At 37.6% G+C, this 22,441-nt stretch overlaps 2 protein-coding genes across 4 annotated transcripts; both read right to left on the bottom strand.

Annotated features, from left to right (window-relative positions):
- Positions 1–2,280: 2,280 nt before the first annotated feature.
- Positions 2,281–8,113, bottom strand: LOC21398858 (pre-mRNA cleavage factor Im 25 kDa subunit 2). 2 transcript variants are annotated; one of them, XM_024172885.1, is made up of 7 exons: positions 7,847–8,113; positions 7,596–7,641; positions 6,262–6,355; positions 6,078–6,151; positions 5,843–5,929; positions 5,348–5,458; positions 2,281–2,822 (listed from the first exon to the last, which is right to left on the bottom strand). In XM_024172885.1, exons 1-7 carry the CDS (start codon positions 7,963–7,965, stop codon positions 2,751–2,753), a joined length of 603 nt encoding a protein of 200 aa, XP_024028653.1. In that variant the 5' UTR covers positions 7,966–8,113; the 3' UTR covers positions 2,281–2,750. The 2 variants fall into 2 exon arrangements, with proteins under 2 accessions (XP_024028653.1, XP_024028654.1); XM_024172886.1 differs by lacking the exon at positions 5,348–5,458.
- Positions 8,114–11,384: 3,271 nt separating this feature from the next.
- Positions 11,385–14,812, bottom strand: LOC21398857 (WD repeat-containing protein RUP2). Of its 2 annotated transcripts, none has more exons than XM_024172907.1 (2): positions 13,307–14,812; positions 11,385–11,452 (listed from the first exon to the last, which is right to left on the bottom strand). In XM_024172907.1, exon 1 carries the CDS (start codon positions 14,576–14,578, stop codon positions 13,388–13,390), a length of 1,191 nt encoding a protein of 396 aa, XP_024028675.1. In that variant the 5' UTR covers positions 14,579–14,812; the 3' UTR covers positions 11,385–11,452; positions 13,307–13,387. The 2 variants fall into 2 exon arrangements, with proteins under 2 accessions (XP_024028675.1, XP_010107434.1); XM_010109132.2 differs by lacking the exon at positions 11,385–11,452 and adding an exon at positions 11,927–12,027.
- Positions 14,813–22,441: the final 7,629 nt, after the last annotated feature.

The raw sequence follows: 22,441 nt of genomic DNA, 5'->3' as shown, positions 1-22,441 counted from the left end.
GGTGGACCCGTCTTCGAGAAGTGAAGAGTTGTATTTTCCTTTCCTTCTATCTTAAGGCATGTATTAAATCATGGATTGTAAACTCAAATATTACTAAATTGTGGTTGATGTCAACATTTACTTTTATTTATATTCATGTATTGTTAAACCTGTGGGAATTCCTGACATGATACTAGGGGTGAGGTTTTGAACTGGTTTGGTTGGAAATTCCACCACTTTTCTTGTAACTGAATTTCTCATAAATAGCGGGACTTGTTTAAAAATACCTGGATATTTTGGATTGAAATTTAAATTTTTGTACTGAAAGTTGTTAATCAGTCTCTTAAACAGGTTTAAATTTCTAAACAAGCTTCCACGTCACTAACCCCCGTCTGGGGGCATGACATAAATGATGACATTTAATGATCGGAGACAGCTTTGCCCTAAGCTGCCACGTTAGACGAAGGTTCCTTTTGGAGTAGAACGCAAGTAAAGCAGAAAATGTACAAAGGCAGTCGATCGCTCCGAGGGATCGATGAAAACAGGAAGTCGATCGCACTAACAGTTGTAAGCGGAGATGGCTAAGAGAGCGCCTAAGAAGTCAAATCCACGCAGATCGAGAGAGATACAGGGCCTGTCCCGAGATTTGTGACTTATAATTAAAATAAGCGAAGTAAGTGGGGAAGTGAGAAAATCCTGATGATTGGCAGAAATCCCAACCAACCGGGAATATTATCCCAAAATATTGGGACAAATATCTTAGAATAAAATAAGGAAAGTTACAGAGATTACATGGGGGTATATATGTAGAAGGAACAAGTCTAGAAAGATATTTTGCAATGATATTTTCTAGAACATAGTGAATTTCTCTCTTCATAATGGACGTAGCTCTTGAAGAAAAGGTGAACCACTATAAATTTGTGTGTTCTTATTTCCTGATTATTCCTAATCTTTCTTAATTGCTTTTTAGATCACTAAAAATCATGTTATTCATCTTTCAATTTACTATATTCTTGTTGATGAATTTCTACCGTCAATAAATACCATTTAGTTAAAAACTATATCAGTTAAAAATGTATTAATCAAGAGTAAAAAGTAGAAATCTTAGAACAATGCATTCACATGATGAATTCACCAATTATCTCTTTTCTTCAACGCTTTCATGTAATTAAAACACAACACAGAGATCTTTGTTGTTACGATTTAGTTTTCTCTGCCTTATCATTAATGTTTTATTAGTAAGCTTAGGCTCTGTTCACTTCACCGATTCGAGTTTAGAATTCGAGTTTTGCTACAGTAAAAAGCTCTCAGAAACAGTCACATCTAACTTTTTTGTTACAGTAAAAAGTTCTCACATAAAATCACATCTCAACTCGAATCAGCGAACTAAACAGGCCCTTAATGAATATTAATTGAGTCAATTACAATAGAGAAATGGAGTTGACGATAGAATCCTACCAATAGGATCTCGGATCTTGGTTTCGCTAATTTGATTATTGAAACTGATATTATCTTATACTCGATGTAATAAACATACCAAAATATACGATCTTTGTTTCTTTTTTATTTATTTCTTTAATTTCAAACGTTATCCTGCCTTAAATGCCCCAAAAAGAAAAAATCAATTCAAAAATCAATTCAAAGCCTTAAAGTACTATCCATTATCTTACAACTCATATTACAATCCGTATCCGACACCTTTTACTTCCTTTTTTTTTTTTTTTTGCCCTCCTATTATACACAAGTCGCTTTAAAGTTTTGTCTTATTTGATATTTTTCTTTTTTGCTATTGGCTGATTTTTTTTTTCAAACATTTTAATAGCTAATTTCACAGCCTGTTTAGTTCACTGATTCAAATTTTTAATTCGAGTTAAAATATGACTTTATATAAAAAATTTTTACTGTAACGAAAAAAATTAAATGTGACTATTTTTAAGAGTTTTTTACTGTAACAAAACTCAAATTCTAAACTCAAATCGGTGAAATGAACGAGACCTCAATCACTTAACATCTGTTTTCCCACCAACTTCGTCACTGGGACCCACCTGCCAATATTTTATACTTCTTGAGGAGATCGAGATGATGTTTTTCATCCGAAGAGAATGAGTGAGGGAATCTTGAGCATTGATCAAACATGTGGTGGAAAAATTCGAGAAACAAATTAAATTTTCATAATGTTTTAAATCTCAAAGACACTTTTCAAAACATTTGGACCGTTCAAATTGTACTTTGATCGGATAGTGTGCCTAGGCAGAACACAAATTTTGCCTCGTTACACAAAAAATGGTATTCCAGTAAAACTATAAGGAAGACCATGGCTTGTTAGATTTATCTCGTCTGGTAACACCATTGAAATTACAACATCATTACATTGAAGCATAATAAGCTCCGCAGAAACAGAATATGACGGACTATTTTCTGCTTCTCTGAAAGAAGCAAACGTTTAAATAGCAAAAGATCTTAAATCTAAGATTTAACAACTCCGAAAACTTCCACATAATTTATACTAGAAGAAAAAGGTTCCAAAACTAACAAAAGACACTAACCAACATTCTCAATAATCAAATCAAAGATAGAATGGATGAACCACATCAGAAGATAAGGTTCAGCCATCTATATAATTGAAGAATCCTCAAAAACTTATCTAAGAGTCGAGTTATAAATTAAAATCCAAGTATGAGCTTTAGCCATCCGCAAACTAATATTAAGGTGTATGAACCTCGGTAAACTTAGTGCTGTCAGGTGACTTCTGAAGAGTAAAGACATGCTATTCATGTAGTAATCATATTGAATTGGAATCTGGAAAGCTGCTGTGGAATGGTGGAAATAACCGGTCCGTATCTCTGACAAAATCACATGTATTACCATTAGATACAGAAAACCAAACTACATTGTACCAAATAAAATATATATATATATATATTATATAATACAAAAAAAATGGTATTGGTAAAACTAGGGAGAGGGATAAAAGCTCATTTCTGTATCTTAAGATTAAGATGACAAGTTTTCCTCAAAAAGAAGATAAGATGACAAGTTGACAAATCATCATGATCATAGAAATTTTGATAATTTACGTCCGTCATTTGTCACGGTCTCGTGGAAGAAAGACAAACTTTGATAAAGAGAAACATAAATAGGTCGAGTACCCAATAAAGACCAACCAATTCCTTAAAACTCTTAGACAATTTGATATAGAATCATAATTCTCATCATTTCTGACCATGGGAAACCTCCCATCAGTTATGCAGTTTAATACATCAACACAAACATACTTCTACAATAAATGCAAACAGAATGATTCACTGATAGGGACTCGTTAATGATGGTCTTGGGTAATTAGTTTGATGGTAGAAGTTATTATAGTGCAGTAATAGCTGTCAACAGTTTGTTAGAGGGGTATTAATATTACTAACTGTCAATAGTTTGTTAGAGGGGTATTAGTACAGTTTGTTAGAGGGGTATTAGTAATATAAAAAGAGGTACTAACATTTGGGGGGGATTAGGGATTGATTAGAGAATTGGGGAAACTCTTGGGAGAGCTAGCAGACCTCATAGAATTGAGTCTAGTTCTTGTTTTCAATAATAATCTTTTCTTGGTTCTTATCAAGTGGTATCAGAGCACTTTCTTGGGCGAAATTCGGAGATGGGGGGAACATATGGATGTTGGCAGCAATTAGAGAAGCCAATGTTTTCCAGAGAAGATCCGGATGCGTGGATAGCAAGAGTAGAAGAATATTTCTTGAAAAATCGATTTTCAGAGCAAGAAAAAGTAATGTTCATTGGGGAGTTCATGGAAGGTAAAGCTCTTCAGTGGTTTCAATGGGAGGATAGAAGGCGGCCATTCGTTTGTTGGAGTGCTTTTAAGACGCATTTGTTTCAATGTTTCCAACCAGCAAAGGGAAACTGTTCTGTTGCGAAGGTTGAAGCCATGGTTCAAAACGTGGAGCAAAATCTGGAGTCAAAATCTAGGTTTTCAGATCCTAGAATTTCAAATCTTGGGGTTTTTGACGGTTCGCGACCAAATCTGGGAGATCGAATCCGACAAGCGACGCTAGAGGAAACGCGATCAGAACCCGATGAACACTGCCAACGATCAACGCCATATGAGTTGCGAACTGGTCTGTTACGATCTGCGATTAGATCTGAGTGCAACAACTCAAGAAGCTGAATTTGTGTCTGTGGTGTTCACCAACAGAGGGGGAAAACGACGATCCGATGACTGACCCAGAAGATTTGCGTGGAGTTTGGATGGAATCAAGCACTGTCAACGATGAGATTCACAATTCCGGTTTACTTGGGGCTAGTGTTGACGCCATGAAGGCTGGGATTTGCATTTTTGACGCGATTAAGATCAATTCTGGCGATTTGGGGGCTGGGTCTCTCGATGGGAGGGCTGGGACTTGGAATCCAAGTGTCATGAGGGATGATTTTGGAGCAATTAGGATTGGGTCTTGGAATTCCAGCGTGATTGCGGCTGGGTCAGGGATATGCGGCGTGAGTTCCAGCAAGATTTGGGCTGTGTTCCGAAATACCGGCCGGATTTGGACTGGGTGCCGTGATTCTGGCGCGATTGGGGCTGATTTCCGCGCAATTGGGGCTGGGCTTCGTGATTATGGTGCGATTAGGGCATATTCCGGCGAGCCAAGGGCTGGGTTTCTCAAATCCGGCGTGATTTGGGTTGGTTCCGATGCCGTTAAAGCTGGGCTGCACACTTCCAACGTGATTAAGGACAATTCCAGTGACATTTGGACTGGGTCTTCTTATTTCGATCCGATTTTGGATCTACAAAGAGCGGGGTGGTATAAGGGGGGTTGAAAGGAATTGGCGTGATAGGAATTGGAATTGGGAATTTCACAAAGGGCAGACTTGGAATTGCTGCTACCTTTGACGTTCCAAGGTTGACGTGCATTGAAATGGGAAGAAGATGGCATCATTCAAGTGCAATTACCTAATCAACACCTTGAGGACAAGGTGTTTTTGCCGGGGGAGTAATGATAGGACTCGTTAATGATGGTCTTAGGTAGTTAGTTTGATGGTAAAAGTTGTTATAGTGTAGTCATAGCTGTCAACAGTTTGTTAGAGGGGTATTAGTATTACTAACTGTCAGCAGTTTGTTAGAGGGGTATTAGTACAGTTTGTTAGAGGGATATTAGTACAGTTTGTTAGAGGGGTATTAGTAATATAAAAAGAGGTACTAACATTTGGGGGGGGGGGGGGATTAGGGATTGATTAGAGTAAACTGAGGAAACTCTTGGGAGAGCTAGCAGATCTCTCGAAAGTCTGCAAATCTATCTTGTAATCGAGTCTAGTTCTTGTTTTCAATAATAATCTTTTCTTGGCTCTTATCATTCACATATCACCATACCTGAACATTATCATAGAGCTCGAACAATGGAACAGCAAGAAGTTTCAAATTTTTTGGAACTGCAAAGTACTCTCTTTCGGATAAGTGAACAAGGAAGAGCTTCTTACACTCCTACACAACAAAATTTTGGAAAATAAAACATCATTTTACAATCTTAGCATAAAAAGTAAGGATAGGGACAGTTGCATGACACAAAAAGATTAAACTCAGAGTGTTTGGTTTTAGAGAGAGAAAGTCTGGCTAGAGAGAAATAATTTTGTAAAATGAGCTCTCGATACTTGAGAGTATCTGAGACTTTGTATTTATATTAAATCTAATTACATACAAGCTGTGCTGAGCTTTTACATAAGAGCACTTATAACAGAATTATAACAGTTTCCGTAATTCACAGCTTCCTAACTAATTCAGCTTAACGCATAACAGATTAGCTTGCTTAACATAAAAGCAAAAAACCATGTAAAGTATCCCATGATATGATCTTCGATTAGCAATTACCTTAGGTTTCGTTATGTGGGGAGGACAGTACGGGTACATTATAGTTTCAAAGTTTGGCCTCCACCAGATAGCCACGCACTCACCTATCTGCAAGAAGATGCCAGGAAAAATAACAAGTATCAAAAAAATTTACAAACAAAAGTAAAATTCGGAGACCACAAGCACTCCTAAGGTCGTGGAAAGGACAGCCTCCAACCACTGATTTGGCACACGAGATAAAAGAGTGTAACAATACCTGCCAATCTGGCACAAGAGCGGGTGAATTGGCACCAAGCTTGCTGGTCAGCTTCCTTTTCAAGCCTTCAATTTCTGCAACATAAAGAGACCCCCAAAATGAAGAAAGTGCAAGAAATCATCTTTTGCTTTATAAAGAAGGAAATTTCACACAACAATATAACAATAGAAAAGTAAGATTATACCATTCTCTCCTGGCTTCAAACGGCCACCAGGAAGTTTGCAAAATGTGTTTCCGATTTGTAGCAGAAGAATGTGGGGATGGTTATGTTCTTGTACCTACAAGGTCAAGGCAAGTATTGAGCATGGAGAAAGAAGGAAAATTTTTGAAACATGTACCTTAAATTAATTTTGTCCATCAACAAAACATGACTAGTGTAAAACAAGTGGGCTGATGGTTAGTTTTGTTCATCAACAAAACATTACCAGAGTAAAACGTTTCTATCCAAAATGATCAGCCAACATATGATATCAAGTGTCACAAAGCATTCTTAAAACCCTATATGCTTCTCTATTGTCCATTTCAACCAAACTACTGCTTTTTTACTAAGAGCATACTACGAGCTTGTAACAAGAATAGGTTATGGTTAAACTCCCTAATATGGATGAGATTCTTACGTACCAAAAAGCAAATGAATGAATAAATAAAATATCCTACGTGGGTTCAAAATAAGATTAAGGGGGTTTATGAAACCTGAGGTCCCTTTATCCTTCCAAGCCAGTTTTCAAGGGTGAGTTCTACCCAATGGGTTCAAAACAATTGGTTTCAAAACTAGTTCACAATGCCACGGGTTCAATTCAAAGCAATTGTGTTTAGGTTAGATTAAGGCATCTTGGTATGATGTATGGACGCATACTTTCTCGTCAAATACCGTTGGTCGAGTCTCCAGTTGAGTCACTAAAGGAGGAGAAGGCTACAAATAGGCCAATGTCAATATTATGGATCGTCGTTGATTTGAGCCCAAGTGTGGTGAATTGTTAAAAACCACCATGTCAACAATGGGATCGTTTCTGTGACCATTGTCATTGATGGGGCGACCTGGGGTTGCTACCCAATAGAAAGCGGGATTTGTGAAGTCACCTCGTTGAAAAGATGGGTCACATTGGACGATGGGATGCAAAGCGTGGTGGAATATAAAGCACCAAAAAAGTCTTACAGGTATTAAGTATAAGATAATTAAAGGGTTTATCATCTTACAAGACAGTTTTCAAGGGTGTATTCTACCTAATGGGTTTTGAAACCAACACACCAAAGGCACAATGGTTCTTTGCTAAATATCAATATGGATCTATCTATAAACTTTCAAAGCATTATGGAGGCCCTGACTTGTAGAAACCAAGTTATGTAGTCTAATCATCACAATAATTTAAGTCCCTGCAATTTGAGGTTAAATTTTTGGTTTTCTAATCAACTATACTAACTAAAGCATTAAAATAAAAAGATCATAAACCAGATCATGAAATTGAAATCAGAACAACAAAATTTCTACAAAAAGGGGGAAAAATGAAATTGACGTACCAGTAAAATTGCTTCGACGCTCGTCCTCATTCCCTCTTTCATATAGCTGCCAAGTGAACACCAAAAGGGGGAAAAAATCAAAAACCAGAGCTCAGGGATCGTAATTCGTAAACAAGACCTCATAAACCCTTCTAGGGCTTTAGAAACAACGAAAGATGTCGACTTTTGTAACCAAAAAGAAATCTTTTTGAAACAATCTGAAGAACTATTAACACTAAAAAATATGAAAATATGGGGGAAAAAATCTATACTTGACTTTCATGCGAGCAAGGCGATCAGCAACAGAGGTGTCCTTCTCCATCTTGGGCTCTTTGGTCCCGAAGGTATAGCTCGACAGTGGATACGTGTTCACCACCGACGACGTCACCATCTCTCTTCTCTCTTTCTCTCTCTAGAGCTCGATTTTTGCTTTCTCTCTCCTCCTGAACCTGAAATTGTGTCGAGTGTTCGGCGGGACTGCGGGAGGGAGAGGGGGTGCAAAAGGGAAAAACCGAGTCGGCCAAGTGAAGGACTCAAAACCCAATTGGGGTGGTTTTGCAATTTACTAAATGTAGAGGGGGTTTTTGTTGACAGATAAATTCATAGCATAACCCCCTTCTTCACCGTTGTATTAGATTAATTTAATTTTAAGGTCTAAAATAGCCAGTCGAACGGTGATCATTACCTTTAGTTGTTGAGCTTATTAAACTATGGAGGATTTTGCTATAATGTACCAAATATTGAGAAAAAAAAAATCAAAAAATATAACTCAAAAGTAAGGGGTAAAATTTCAGACGTGTGTGCTCTAAATATTAAATATAAGTTTAGCAATATTCTCAAAAACATATTATTATACCAGTTTCTTAAAAAAATAAACAATTATCATTCAATTAATAATAAAAAAAATAAAAGATCATAATAGAACTCAATTATTTAGAATTACATAAATAATAAATTTTCATAAAATCATGAAAAACTATGTACTTTTCTCAAAAATTTACTATATCAATATTGTCCAATGTTGGATAGTTGGGTCACATTTAAATCAAAATAAATATGAAAAAGTATATGGTTTGTCATAATTTTATTCAAATTTATTATTTATGTTATTTTAAATAATTGAATTTTATTGTAGTCTTTTATTTTCTTTTTATAAATGACAATTGTTTATTCTTGAGTAGTATAAATATATGTTTTACACTCTTGAATACTATTTTTCATTTTTATTTTTCCAATCAATATTATAACTAAAATTTTTGTACTAATTTGATGAAAATCCAACCGTGCAAAATAACATAACACTGATAAGTAATGGTGAAACTATGGGTGAATAAAAAACCCAACAACCCGACAAACCCGATTAACCTAACCAACCCAACCCATTTTAACCCAAACCTGACTAATTCGATCAAGAGTTCAACCCAACCCACCCAATTCGACTATAAATTGGGTGGGTTTGGGTTGAGTTTTTCTTAACCCAAATCAACCCGAACTCACCCAATCTATTTATCCATATAAATAAATATTTTCTTACCTTATAATATATAGTTTTTGTCTCATATTTTACATTATTTACTTACAACCTATTATCTTTTATGTTGTATGGGTTTTTATTATTGTTGTTTGTTGGTTTACAACTTATATATTTGAACTTTTTTTACATATATTTTATTTTTATATTGGTTTATAACTTATGTGATAATTTTGGAGCTTTATAAGGTTAATACTATGATGAAAATTAACTTTCTTTTTATACATATCTTATTTTGGGTTGAATGATTAATTTTATTTATTTATTTATTATATTTAACCCTATCAATCCACCTAAATTTTAATTGAGTGGGTTGATTAGGTAGGTTAAATTTGAAACCAACTCACCCACACTTAATTGGGTGGGTTGAAAAATCTCAAAAACCCACTCAACCCACCCGATGTTCACCTCTAGGTGAAACTATTTCAACTAGGGCAAGCGAGGGCAGCCGTGCCACCAAAAAAAAAAAAGTTTGATGTTGCCCTCACTAAAGTTTGTATTCCCAAACATGTGCACATTGAACTTTAGATTTTGGATTTTTAGCACAATTGGCCTTCAAACTTATCGTGGTTTAATAAATTGTCCTTTAAAATTTTAATTTTGGCAATCAATCCCACAAACTTGTAAAAATGTTGCAATATGCTCCATTTTACTAAATTTACTCAAATTTTTTATTAGATTTAAGGGATTAAAAGTTGAGAAACTAAAAGATTTATGTCACATTTGAATTGGGATGTTGAAATTTTTTGTCAAACGTGTTTTTTCAGCATTAATTTAACACAATAATTGTTAAAATGAGGCATATTACAACAAATTTACAAATTGAGGGGGCAACTTGTCAAAATTAAAAATTTATGAGGTAAATTGCTAAAATTATACAAGTTCAGGGAGTAAATCTACAAAATACCCTAAGATTTTTTTTTTTTTTTTTTTAAGAAATTGTTTCATATTTGCAAGGAACTTTCTACAATAAGGTATCCTTACCTCATACCTGTTCAATGCATGTGCTTAGAGGTCAGATATGATCCAAATCAAGTTAAAATTAGTCGAGAAACTCAGGAAATATTTGGTTAGAGGATTCAAACAATGATTTGAATCATGGTTAATAGTTCGTTACAATATTTTTTCTCACAAAAAATACACGTAAATTAAAAATAGTTATAATCACATGATTCTAATACATGAACCAAACGTCTCCTAATGTTTTTTTGCTTGAACAACTTGAATTGGGCTTCTTTTATACAAAACCAACAAAATCTTATAAATAATAGAAAATAATCCTACTCACTCAATTTTTCTTAGATATGTCATAACACCCACTGTTTGAACTATAATTAGACGTAAAAGTCGCATAGGTTGCGATGGGCATTCGTTTTGCTACAACGGAGGGTCATTCCAATTGGGAGTAGCTATACCAAGAATATGAACTCCAAAGAATTAATTTTCAAAAAATATTTTAAAGGATTAAATTGCTAAAACACGATAAGTCCAAAAAGTGTTAATGATAAAAAGGCCTTAAAAAACAACTGTCTTTTTTATTATTATTTTTATTTGCATTGTTGCACCTTGAATTTTTCTTATCGATTAGTTACAACTTGATCCGAGTTTTTTTTTTTTTTTTTTTTGAAAATTTGCACATTTATTTTGAAAACCAATAGTAATGAAGACCAAATTCAAATATGTTACATTATTTAGCACGTAATGCACAGGTGGGTTTCTCTCATTAAAAGAAAATAATAATAATTAGTACACCACCGATAAAGCTGAAGGCTGGATCCGTCGTGGCTCATAGGTTTTTTTTTTTCTTTTAAATTAGTACTATATAGATATATATTAAAAATTTTCCTTATATTATTTTTTGGGTCATTGTTTTTCTTTAGCCATGTATTATTCGTCCTTTAAGAGGTAGCCGTGTCTTTTTATTGGTACAGACGTACAGTTTTAAACACGCTACATGATTAAATACTTGAGACAACTTTTGCATTCGCCTAATATGAGAATTATTAAGCACACGATTTCGCGGCCTGAGGAGTTGCCATCTATATTTTAATTTTGTTTGGATTCCCCACTTGTAATGAGGTAGATCATTAGTCATTATTTGTCACCTTATTATTATTATTATTTTTTCAAAAAATAGTAATCCACTTCCTGCCCAAATAAATATATTATCAATTAAAGAACCAATAGAGTGACACTAATAAGAACATATTTTTTTTTCTCTTCTTTTTAGAATGTACCTTTTTTTTTTTTTTTAAAAAGCATTTTTAGAATTTACCTTGATTATAGAGGTGAAAGTTCGGTTGTTCGGCTTAGACCTGGCCGCCCAGAAATTTCAGATTGGATTAGGCTGATTCAAAATAAGAAAGGAATGACCCAGTTAAATTCAGTCTGAAATTTTATAAGGCATTTTAAAAAATTAGATTAGAAGGCGCCCGACCCGGTCCGAATAAACTATTGAGCTCTAAACTTTGGCATGTCTCGATTCGGAGAATAGGATAAGCCTAGGCCAACTGTGGGGGTCTTGGGCGGCCAAAACTTACGGCTCTACTTATTCACAATTAAAAGTCTTGCCCATCAATTATTGTTAGTGTAAGCAAAATTAAGACTATTGTTCAAGTAGAATTGAGTCTTTTCATTTCATTAATGTGCCTGATATTTTATGACGAGACAAGATGATATGAAAGAATAAAATGAAACTAAAAAAAAAAGAAAACTTAAATAAAATATGGATGTGTTTTAATTGACAAAAATAAACGTTTTGCCCTCCACCCTTTTAGCCAAAAGGGATAAGGAACATTTTACGTGAGGTTATAAAGGGTTTGCATGGGACCCTCCGTTAATTATTTACCTTCGCCTTGGACGTCATGTTAATCCTGCTGCCACTGTTTGTCTTATTTGTTTTATGAAATGAAAAGCCAAAACCTGAAGTATTACCAAACAAAATACTGTCATAATTTTCTACTAAAATTATTAAGCTTTATTTTTCTCTTCTTTTAAAATCAAAACCTCACTAATTAGCAAATGCCTAGATCGTAAAAATGGATAGTCATTCCGCGGAACCAGGGATCACCAAGATATGCCCCTTGTTATTCGTTCGTAGACCAAAATTGAAAGAAATAAAAGGAAAAAAAAAACTCGTTATTAGTTCTTTTCACGAAATGAACGCACATTTCTTTGTGCTATGAATGATTCCCGTCTTTCCTGTCAATGAATGCAAGCTAAAACCAATTGTTTCTCTCTACACATTTTTAGAATTCGTTTAGTACGAGAATTCAAATAAGAGTGATTCTAGTTATGATTTTGAAACTAGAATCATGATTCATGATTTTAGGTTCAAATCATAATTCTGAAAATATGATTCAGAATCAGGGGTTTGAATAACCTTAAATCAAGAAGGATGTGGTTTTAGAATCATGAGTGATTATGGTTAAAAACACATCAGATTCTGAATCATCTAAATTAAACACTAATTCTGAATCACGATTCAGGTTCACTGCAAACAAACATTAATTCTGAATCATGATTCATAATAATGATTCTGGATCCATCTACTAAACACCCTCTTAGATTAATTAACAGGCTAACTTTTTCTATAAAAAGCAAAAAAAAAAAAAAAAAAAGACATGCCAACATTGCTTTCTTACCGATCATGAGCATCCTTATTCATCTTGATGGAGTTAAAATTTCATTACTCACATGAGGTGGGTCTCATTAGATACATAAGTAGAACCTAACTTAATGAGACTCATCACTTTATGAGTGTGCGTTTTTAACCCTATCGCTATTTTTCAACGGTGAAAAGCATAAGATTTCCTCCCTCTAGTAGTTTTTCCTTTTTTTCTTTTTAATTAGATAGTAATAATGAGATATTATCCAATAATAATGAGGTACTTTGCGCTGTCACACAGCAGAAGGTTAAATAATGAAACTAAGGTGCTTAGCTTGAAAACATTATTTCCAAGAACTTGTAAGAAAACAAAATCACATATATCAATTATGAATCTATATCAGATTAATTCACTTGATGTCTCATGTAAACAACTGTCAGCAGTAAATTCTATAACTTCAAAAAGAAAAAAAAAAAATACAAAATCAAATGGCCTCTAATCTAATTCCTCTTCCCCTTTAAGCTCCCCATATTTTGGCTAAAATTGTTTATAAACTATAATATTGTCCGATTAAAGTTCTGAACTTCTCATACCTTTACTCTTACGATGCATTTGTGTAGGAAATTGAGGAGAATGTAGAAGCAGTCATTTGCGTAATAATACGAATTAGAAGATCAGGATGGCTTCCTTGTGCCCACAAAAACCTGCAAAGCCCCATCCGACCCGCCCGCCACTAGGGTGCACTCATCCTCCTCTCCCACTTGCCTCCAACACACACTGCTCACGAATCCTCTCTCACACCCGGACTCACCCGTCGGCTCAAACCCGCGGACCCAAATGGGCTCGCCCCACCTCTTATCATACACAAATACCTGGTTATTCTCCGACCCGCATCCGAGCAACCCGCCTTTTCTCCAAACGGATAGCCCGACGAAGCTCCGATTATTCACGTGGCCCTTGTACGTGCGCACCGCACGTGCGTCATCTATATTCCATAACTTCAAACACCCGTCCGTGCCTGAAGACACCATCGTACGGTCATCAAGAAAGCGAACATACGTCACCGTTTTCTGGTGGCCGTCGAGGATAAGGACCGGATCGGAGAGCTTCCGCACATCGTAGCCGTACGCCTTTCGGTCAGCGCATCCGACGGCCACCAATGGCCCGCCGAAGGGGTTAAACTCCACGCAGCAGACGGATGAGGTCTTCGTTGCGCTGGGCCGAACCGTAGCCACGCACTCCCCGCCGTCGCACCGCGGGTCCCACATTTGCATGGTCCCGTCGTCCGACCCCGACGCGGCCATAACCGAACAACCCTCCCAATGAGAGTAGTCCACGCTCCATACGCGCCGCCCCCCGTGCTCGTCCCGCTCGAACACCGGCGTCCTCCTCTCGAGGTCGTACTCCGTCACCACGCCGTCGTAGTCTCCGGAGCCGATAATCCTTCCTCCCGCCCCGGGGCGCCACCGGAGGCTGCTGAGCTTCGCCGGCGTGCAGATGTAGTAGTCGTACGCACTGGCGTGGTCAAGAAGCGCCACGTCGCCGCCGCCGCCGTCGGCGTCGGAGGCGGCTGCCACAAGGGAGCTGAATCGGTAGATTCTTATCTTCCTGGCGATTCCGCCGGTGGCGAGCAGCTCACCAGACGGGCCGAATTCGATGACGCCGAGCGCGTCGGAGGCGGCAGTGGCGGAGGAGACGACGGTTCGGAGGTGGAAATCCCACTCGCAGCGAGCTCTTTCGGTCGTTTCGTCTTGATCTTCGAATCGGTTATTCTCTAACCGTTCACGTTCTTCTGTGTTTTCTTGTTCTTCTTCACCTTTTCTTCTTTCTGTTCTCTCTGTAACGTTGGAGGAGAGATTTTTCATTTCCCATTCATAAGAGGTGAAGGAGAAGAAGTATTTGGTGTTGTTGGAGGTTTTGGGGGTTCCCAACCAACTAATGAAAGGCTCCCATAAACCTGCCTTTCGGTTTCCCTCTCTGTCTATGTGATGTAGATAAATAACATAGTTACTGTCAATCTATTTCTCTTATTTGAATCCTGGATAAGATTCTATTTTCAGAATTTGTTCTTCTTCTTGCTCTAAATTACCATAATGCCATCGTCCCTCCACCATAATTTCATGCATGCTACTGTTACCTTATGTTTTATAAACCTGCCTTTCTGATGTTTTATAGAAAATGTTTTAGGCGATTTTTATTTTATTTATTTTTTTATTAAAGAGGTTTGGCCATGTTTCTACTTAAAGTCGCACTACGCCTTCTTTTTCAAATTCAAAACTTTATCAAAGCCCCACTAAGATTCTATAAAATCCATTTTGACATTTTTATTGCTTATTTAGTATATGTATATGTTATTTTTGTCCCATCAATTTAAAAAAAAAAAAAAATTATAACCCTTAACCTCTTTTCTTCTATTGCTTAAAATTGCAATATAGCTAATGGGATCAAATCTTAATAAAGAGTTTAGTTATAAAAATATTATATATCATAATTAGTAATGCAATAATCACTTTTTTTTTTAAAGGCAATAATCACGTATAGAAATTAGTTAAAACTATCACATAACAGGATCGGACTGATCACTTGTATTACTTTTTACAGTGTCATATTTCTTCTTTATTAATACATGTGTGCATCGCAATAATTATCGTTTAGTAATAATTATTCATGAATAAAACTAATTATTTAAATTTTTATATTTGCCTTTTGCCCCCCTTAAAATCATCAAGTTTAACATTTCCTAGAGTGAAATGAGCATTTATGGTACTTCATTTTATTTATATTTTTTTTTTGAGAAATATTATGGTACTTCATATATTTGACTTTGAAAATTTAATTGTGCGACTTAAATAATGTGTATAAATATTCAAGTGGTGAAGATGCAAAAGAGAATTGTTGGTTGCTTTTGTGCCTCAACTTTGGTTCATGAAATGGCCGATGGCGTGTGGAGACAGGCTGTTGTCTCCCTCTTCCATACGTGGTTTAAGCAAAGCCTTTTGTCCCTCCCTCTACTTTTTTCCCCCACCTAATTGGCCTCACCCTTAACTTTGATGAGATGCTTCCAACATATCCAAGCATCACATGAAGAATTTAACCATTAAAAAAAAAAAGTTTTGCAAAGTGTACAAACACAATTCAATCCGTTTACTACAATGTTTTCTCTTATAAAAAAAAATTTTTAGGTCAAATTTTCAACTCAAATGCGCGAAAAAACTAGACTTAATAGCGACTTCAATCTCTAACAAGAGTAACAAAGGAAAATCTCTAAATCACTCTTATGACTTCTTCTATTGCGTTAGAATGAGATTTATAAGCCCTTTCAATATATAGAAAAAGAGATCAAAAGATTTGAGTCCAAGTTGATGTGAAATGATTGATCCATCAACAAGCACAAAAGGACCAAAACGGCAGTTTTGAAAAGAAAGGCGAGCTAATCACAAAATGTGCATATTATGGGATAGGGTTTGGGAAATTCAATAATGGAAGGACAAACTGTATATCTGTCCTGAAATGTCTAAAGAGGGAACAATGTTCTTCTTCTCTTGCATTCAATCATTATTAATCTTTATAAGCGGTAGAATTGTGCGATCATTTTGCCGCTGAATCTCCATAACTTCACCGGCCGTTTGTTCTAAGAGAATTTATTTAAGGAAGAGTCGTTTTAGTTTATGAAATTATTGTGCATTTGCTTGCTTGTTTTTGTAGAGTATAAACCTTTACTTATTGGTGCCATGGAAATGAAAACCCACGGGCCCCCCCTTATTGTTATTCCAGCCAATATTAAAGAGAAAAAGAAAGTATGTTTTACAGTTTGCGTATTCCTCATGATCCGAAACCCCACTTGTCCTTATTCTTCCAATTCTCCGACACATGCATTTGAATAAAGAGCGATGTTATACTGTCGATGATGCTCACTACACCTTTTCAACGGGTCCGTTTAGTTCACTAATTCGAGTTAAGATGTAATTTTATGTTAGAGGTCCATATAATTTTTCATATTATCAACATTAGTGATCATCACAACACCTTTTTAACTAACCACAAATTCATATATTAATTTTAGAATCCACTTATTATAATACAAGATCGCATACTCACATGTCAATATCTGACCGGTTGAAAAAAATTATTAGTGATGATCACCGGTAATAATATTTAGCATTTTTCTCGAGCACAGATGAGATGTATGATGTCACTGAGAGGTCTATTTGGATAAGGCTTTTATAACGTAAAGGAGGTCAGACAGATTGAGGATGACTCATGCATTTGGTTCTTATCGTGAATGCGATTTCAGCAGGTCCCGCATACCCCATTAATGGATCACTAGGAGATTTGGAATCCTCTCGTTTGGTCAGATGTATTCAATGGTATAAATGCCTTTGCCAAATTAAACAATATATCCAAGTGAACTAGCCAAAGAAGGATTGAGAAGTCCAAACCAGTTTCAGATCAGGAGGAAAAAAAAAAAAAAAAGGGTTCAAACCAGTTTATTTGATAATTTGGTTGTGTCATAATTTTTTTGAAGATATATAGTTCATTCCGCTCAAATTAACCCCAAGAGGATCTCAATGACAATGTTTGCAATTATCAAAGGACTATCATGATCTAAAGAATCTGGTGGGGAGGAATTTAGGACAAGGGTTCGATCCAATCTTGTATTAATATATATATATATATATATATATAAATATGGAATATCATAATCAGTTAGTTGTACTACACGGTCCCTTACACTGTGACAGTTTTTTTTTTTGCCAATTTTGTTGTTGTACTTGTTTCATATTTCTTCCTAATTCAATTGATGGTGCAAGAATCACTGACATTTCAAGAAGATGCTGAAAAATTGACCATTTTTATACGTGATAAACTGAAAGTTGATCAGTATCGCCTCTAAAATAATTTGCTAGAGAAGATTCCCACCCTTCAAACTACTTTTAATTATTGAGAAGAAAAGGCATCTAATTAAGCACACCCAGATATATGACATGAGAAAAATAAAAGCTTCCCTTGTGAGTCTGTGACTGGATTTGTTACGTAAATAAAGAAGGGAAAATATGCGAGGGTTAGTGCAAATTAGGCTCCACATATTCAATTAGATTTTTTTTTATCGCTGCTGGTTTTGAACCCTCTCTCTCTCTCTCTCTCTCTCTCTCTCTCTCTCTCTCTAATGTACTCTCTTCGCTGGTAATTTTGAATACGACACGATAAAATAATACGAAAATGACACGAGATAAATGAGTTTGGATCGCACAATTATTAATTGAGTCGTTAACAAGCTGGCACGAGTAATACAAAAATAAATGAGCTGGATTCGTGCCGGCCTGTTTAACATGCTTAACCCGTTTAATTATACGGGCCATCATCGGGCCGACACAATACGACACGGCCCGCCTGTTTATTAAGCTCATTTATTTTTTTTTCATAAAATGTTTTCTTTTTCCACTAGGTTAAAGCAACCGAAAACTTTTAAAGTGTAATTAGGCCTTCAATCTCAAAAAAGACATTTTCCTATATTTATTTTATATTTTATGCACTTAAACATTCAAATGTTAATGTTTTGAAACATATATATATATATATATATATATGATAATCTAGTAGTATCGTGTGTGTGTATATATATATATATACACACACACATGTGTTTGATATTCGGATATTTTTATGTGTGTTGGCTATTAGGGAGAATTAGAGAATTTATGTTTTTCTTATTATATAGTTGTCAGATTTTAACTACAAGTGATATTAAGTAGTCAATTAATATTAGTTTTGAATACAATATAAAATTCTACTATTTTTACTAGTTGGGTCATAAACGTATTTTTTTGGTGTCAACTTATCACTGCCCGTTTAGTAACTGTGTTTGCGTGCCGTATTGTGTTAACCGTATTATTAGCGTTCTGTGTTTGTGTTTGGGTTTCTGACACGTTTATTAATCGTGTCATGCCATAATTGTGTCGGCTGACACGTTAACATGAATTGCCAACCCTACTTCTAACAAAAGAAAGCAGGGAAAAAAATAGAAGACTTTTTATTTTATCAATCTTCATTTATATTGGGAGTTTTAATAATGATTTATTTTTTTGTCCACGTGTATTTCATATCGCTTTGGCTGAACTATAATTAAGAGATAGATCATCTGACCAAGTTGCTACTCAACCTTCATCCGAACAACTACATGTTGACGGTAAAAACTCATCAACAGAAATAGGCCAAGTCACCACTAGGTATCCCTTTGGATTACCGGCTTAATATTGACTGTATACTTAATATAGGTAGTGAAGTGTTTGTGGTATTTGTTGTGTAGTGAGCAATACGAGAAGAAATACTTGAAGTAGAAAAACACATAACATTTATAGTGGTTCACTCTTATAAATGAAGAGCTACATCCACTGTAGTTTTCTATTCCTTTTGAGATTGTTACAATTTACACTAACAATTGCTCTCTCATTCTTTTCTCTCAGGAAAAACCAACTCCTTTCCTGTATGAGGCTTCTCCCCTTTTATAGTCAAGCTTCCTTCGTCGGGTGGGTTTTCTTTGTAGGCAAAAAAGTACTCAAGTGGTCTGTCTTTCTAGGCCCAGACCGTAGCCCACTAATCACTTTTGTCAACTGTTCACTCAGCTAATTAGTCTTTCTTGGCAATTAATTTCTTCCCGAAGGATTCCTGCCGTAAGGTCGACGGTACGACCTGTCGTCATCATGAGGAGTCGGCGTCGAAGGTTGGGCTTCCCTTGCAGTAGAAAGAAAGGGAATCCCCACCATCGAGGGTTGTTGCCTTTTGAGGGAAAGCAAGGCCACGTGTCACACTGTTATTTTTTCACGCGTCATCCACATTTTCTCACACAACAGCTGCCCCTCAGGTCGAGGGTTTCTTTTAGATAGCCTCGAGCTTAGGTTCGGTCGTACCTTCGTGCTTCGGGTGTGGGAAACTGATCCCGAACCTTAATCTGTAATGATGGTCTGGGTGCTTTGGATTTCCACAAGGAGCGCAACCGTCGCGTCAGTCGCTTCCCCATGTTGACGTAAGGCTTCATTTTGAAAAGACGAATATGAGCCCTTGGATCGCATCCTTTCATCTTCTCGCCTTCGTTTTGCTGTCGTTCGATCTGGTAAAACTGCCCCTGCCGTTGGATTTCCGTGAGCCTTATCTGACGGTCAGGGGTCGAGGGTCTGTTTTCCTTTAAATATTCTTCAAACCGAAGCCATTCTTTCCCAAAAATTTTTAGAACTGCCGTTACTCTGCCTGAATTCCTCCTCATGAATCTCCGACTTGCGCTCCCCGCTTCCTGCTTCCTTCGATGCATTGTGAAGCTACTTGGTTTCCAAACTCTGACTCATCGGTAAGCTTTAATTGTTGCTTATTTACGTTGCTAGATGATTTTACTGGCTTTCCCAGTGAATCATACGTATGTGTTGATATGCGAAATGTAGAAGACAGTAACTTACTATGCTTTATTCGATCTACGTAGGATAATTTTTCCTGATTTCTAGTTGAATGCGAGTCTCTGGCTTCTGGGTTCTGATGAACCTCAGTTGTCACGAGCGTTCATCGTTACCATTTTTATATGAATGGTCGACGTTATGTTTGAGGTATTTCAGCAGTCGTTGTCTAGAATGGTCGTCACTTAGAATGGTCGTCGTTTTTTCCTTCCTCTCGACTTAGGATTTTGACATAGCTCCTTGTCTTTTTATTATCAGAACAATGGACCCAAAAAACACCCGTCGAGAGGAACCGTCTATTGTACGACTAGACTCCCTTTCTGTGGCAGAGATTTCATGGTCATCTTCCTCTTCAGACTGCGACTCACTATTGTGAGAAGTTGAGGAACATATGGCCGGCCCAAGCGACGACTGTAGCGGTAATTATGACAGCGTCTGCCGAATAATTGACGAAGACATTAGTATGAGGCCTTTCACAGGTGGCAGCGTATGTGGGGTCGCTGCTTCACTGGTGGACGCCCCTCTGGCTGCTACAAGCGGAGACCCGGACAGGCCGTTCTTTACGGCCAATGTTGTGGCTTCGAGGATCCGGAACAAAGATATCATCCGGGCTGTCAAAGAAGGCTGCATTGATGGGAGATGGTTTGAATACCTCCTTCCGGATATGTATTTTAGGACTAGCATGCCCCCGACCGGATACCTTCATGTTTATACTAGGGTTGTCACGGCGGGGATGACCCTACCGGTCCACCCCTTTGTAAAGCACTATTGTCATTTCTATGGCATCTCCCCTGCTCAGTTGCCGCCGAATTTTTGGTATTGCTTCGCCGGTGCCTGGATTTTGTAGAGCCAGTGGTTTGATACAGATCTGCCGCTGGACGAGTTTATGTTTATGTATAAGTTATTAAGTTATGCCACGTCGCAAAGTGCGAAGGGTGATACTTTTTGAGTGGGCATGTGAGATCTCAGCCCAGATTTGGCAAGCTAATACCGGGTATACCCTCATCGTCGCATGGGTGGAAACTCATGTTTTTTATGATACGAGGACCTTTTAATTTCCATCCCAACAACCGCTTGCCCCGCCGAAGGAAGGTGCAAGTGTCGTTTGGAAATATGGGTGAGTTTTAACTTCTCTTCTCCCCATGTTTCTCTTCCTCCCCTCTCTCTTGAAGGGGGTTATTTTCTTCATGCTAGACAATGCCCCCATCAAGGCCTCCCGGTCAGTTATGTCCATCGTGGCGGCGACAGCTTCTCCATATCTTGCAAGCCACTCCCTCAACGATTCGTTTGGCTTCTGGTATATCGTTGTCAAATTCTACTTTGGGGGGACATATTTTTTAGCCCATATGAACTGGAGGGAAAACGCTTCCTTCAACTCATCCCAGCTTGAGATAGAGTTTGGCTTCAGCGTCCGAAACCATCTTCGGGCAGAGTCCGTTAAATGGTTCCGGAAGGCTCGGCACAGAATCTCCTCAGCATACCCATGTAAGAGCATGTGCCCTGCGTACATCTCCAAGTGATCGTCGGGATCTCCTCGACCGTCATACGGTGGGATCAACAGTGACCTGTATTTATCAGGGAGAGATGGCACCATTATTTCCACGGTAAATGGGTGGTCGTGCGTGTGGCTAGGCTTGATGTCGACGTTTACTACCTCGGCCACTCGCCCTATGTTCTTTTTTAGGCCGGCGACGTCGCCCGTGAGTTTTTGCTCTAGGTTGGCCATTCGTTCCATAATGGCGCGCACTTCTTCGGCCGAGATGGCTGAGCCAGCTACTCTCGACGCTTTTGCCCTTTGGACGTTAGGTCCGCCCCTTCCCTACCCGCCTACCTGTACTGACCCTGAGTCTCCCGGTGGGTTTCCTCCTGGGGTAGCACCTCGGGGTTCCCTAGACCTCTCGCTATCCGGTCCTCGGGAGCCCGGAGCCCGACGGCCCTTAGACAGCTGCCGGAGGATTGGGCAGGTCGAGGCCTAGGATGTCTTCTGTGGTTTTCGCTGTCCCCGACTCCTTCTAGGTCATGTTGGCGGTCGGCAGGGTTGTGGTTTTCGGCCTTGGTAGCTCCCGACGGCCTCGGGGCATCTTCTAGAGGCGGCATAGAGTTCCTTTCGTCCAAACGCTCGACTACGACCATTAGTCCACGTACCATGTCGGTTATAGTGGTTAGTTGGGCCTGCATCTGTACATGGTCCGGCTGCGGTATGTCTGGGGGCGGGACTTCATTTCTAACTGGAGGCGGAACCTCCTCCATCCCGTCATTCACCGGATGCGTGGCGGTTTCGTCCAT

Source organism: Morus notabilis, unplaced genomic scaffold (assembly GCF_000414095.1).
Source record: "Morus notabilis unplaced genomic scaffold, ASM41409v2 Scaffold759, whole genome shotgun sequence".
Taxonomy (NCBI): Eukaryota; Viridiplantae; Streptophyta; class Magnoliopsida; order Rosales; family Moraceae; genus Morus; species Morus notabilis.
The sequence above is the reverse complement of the archived record's forward strand: the minus strand, read 5'-3'. Positions and strand labels throughout refer to the sequence as shown.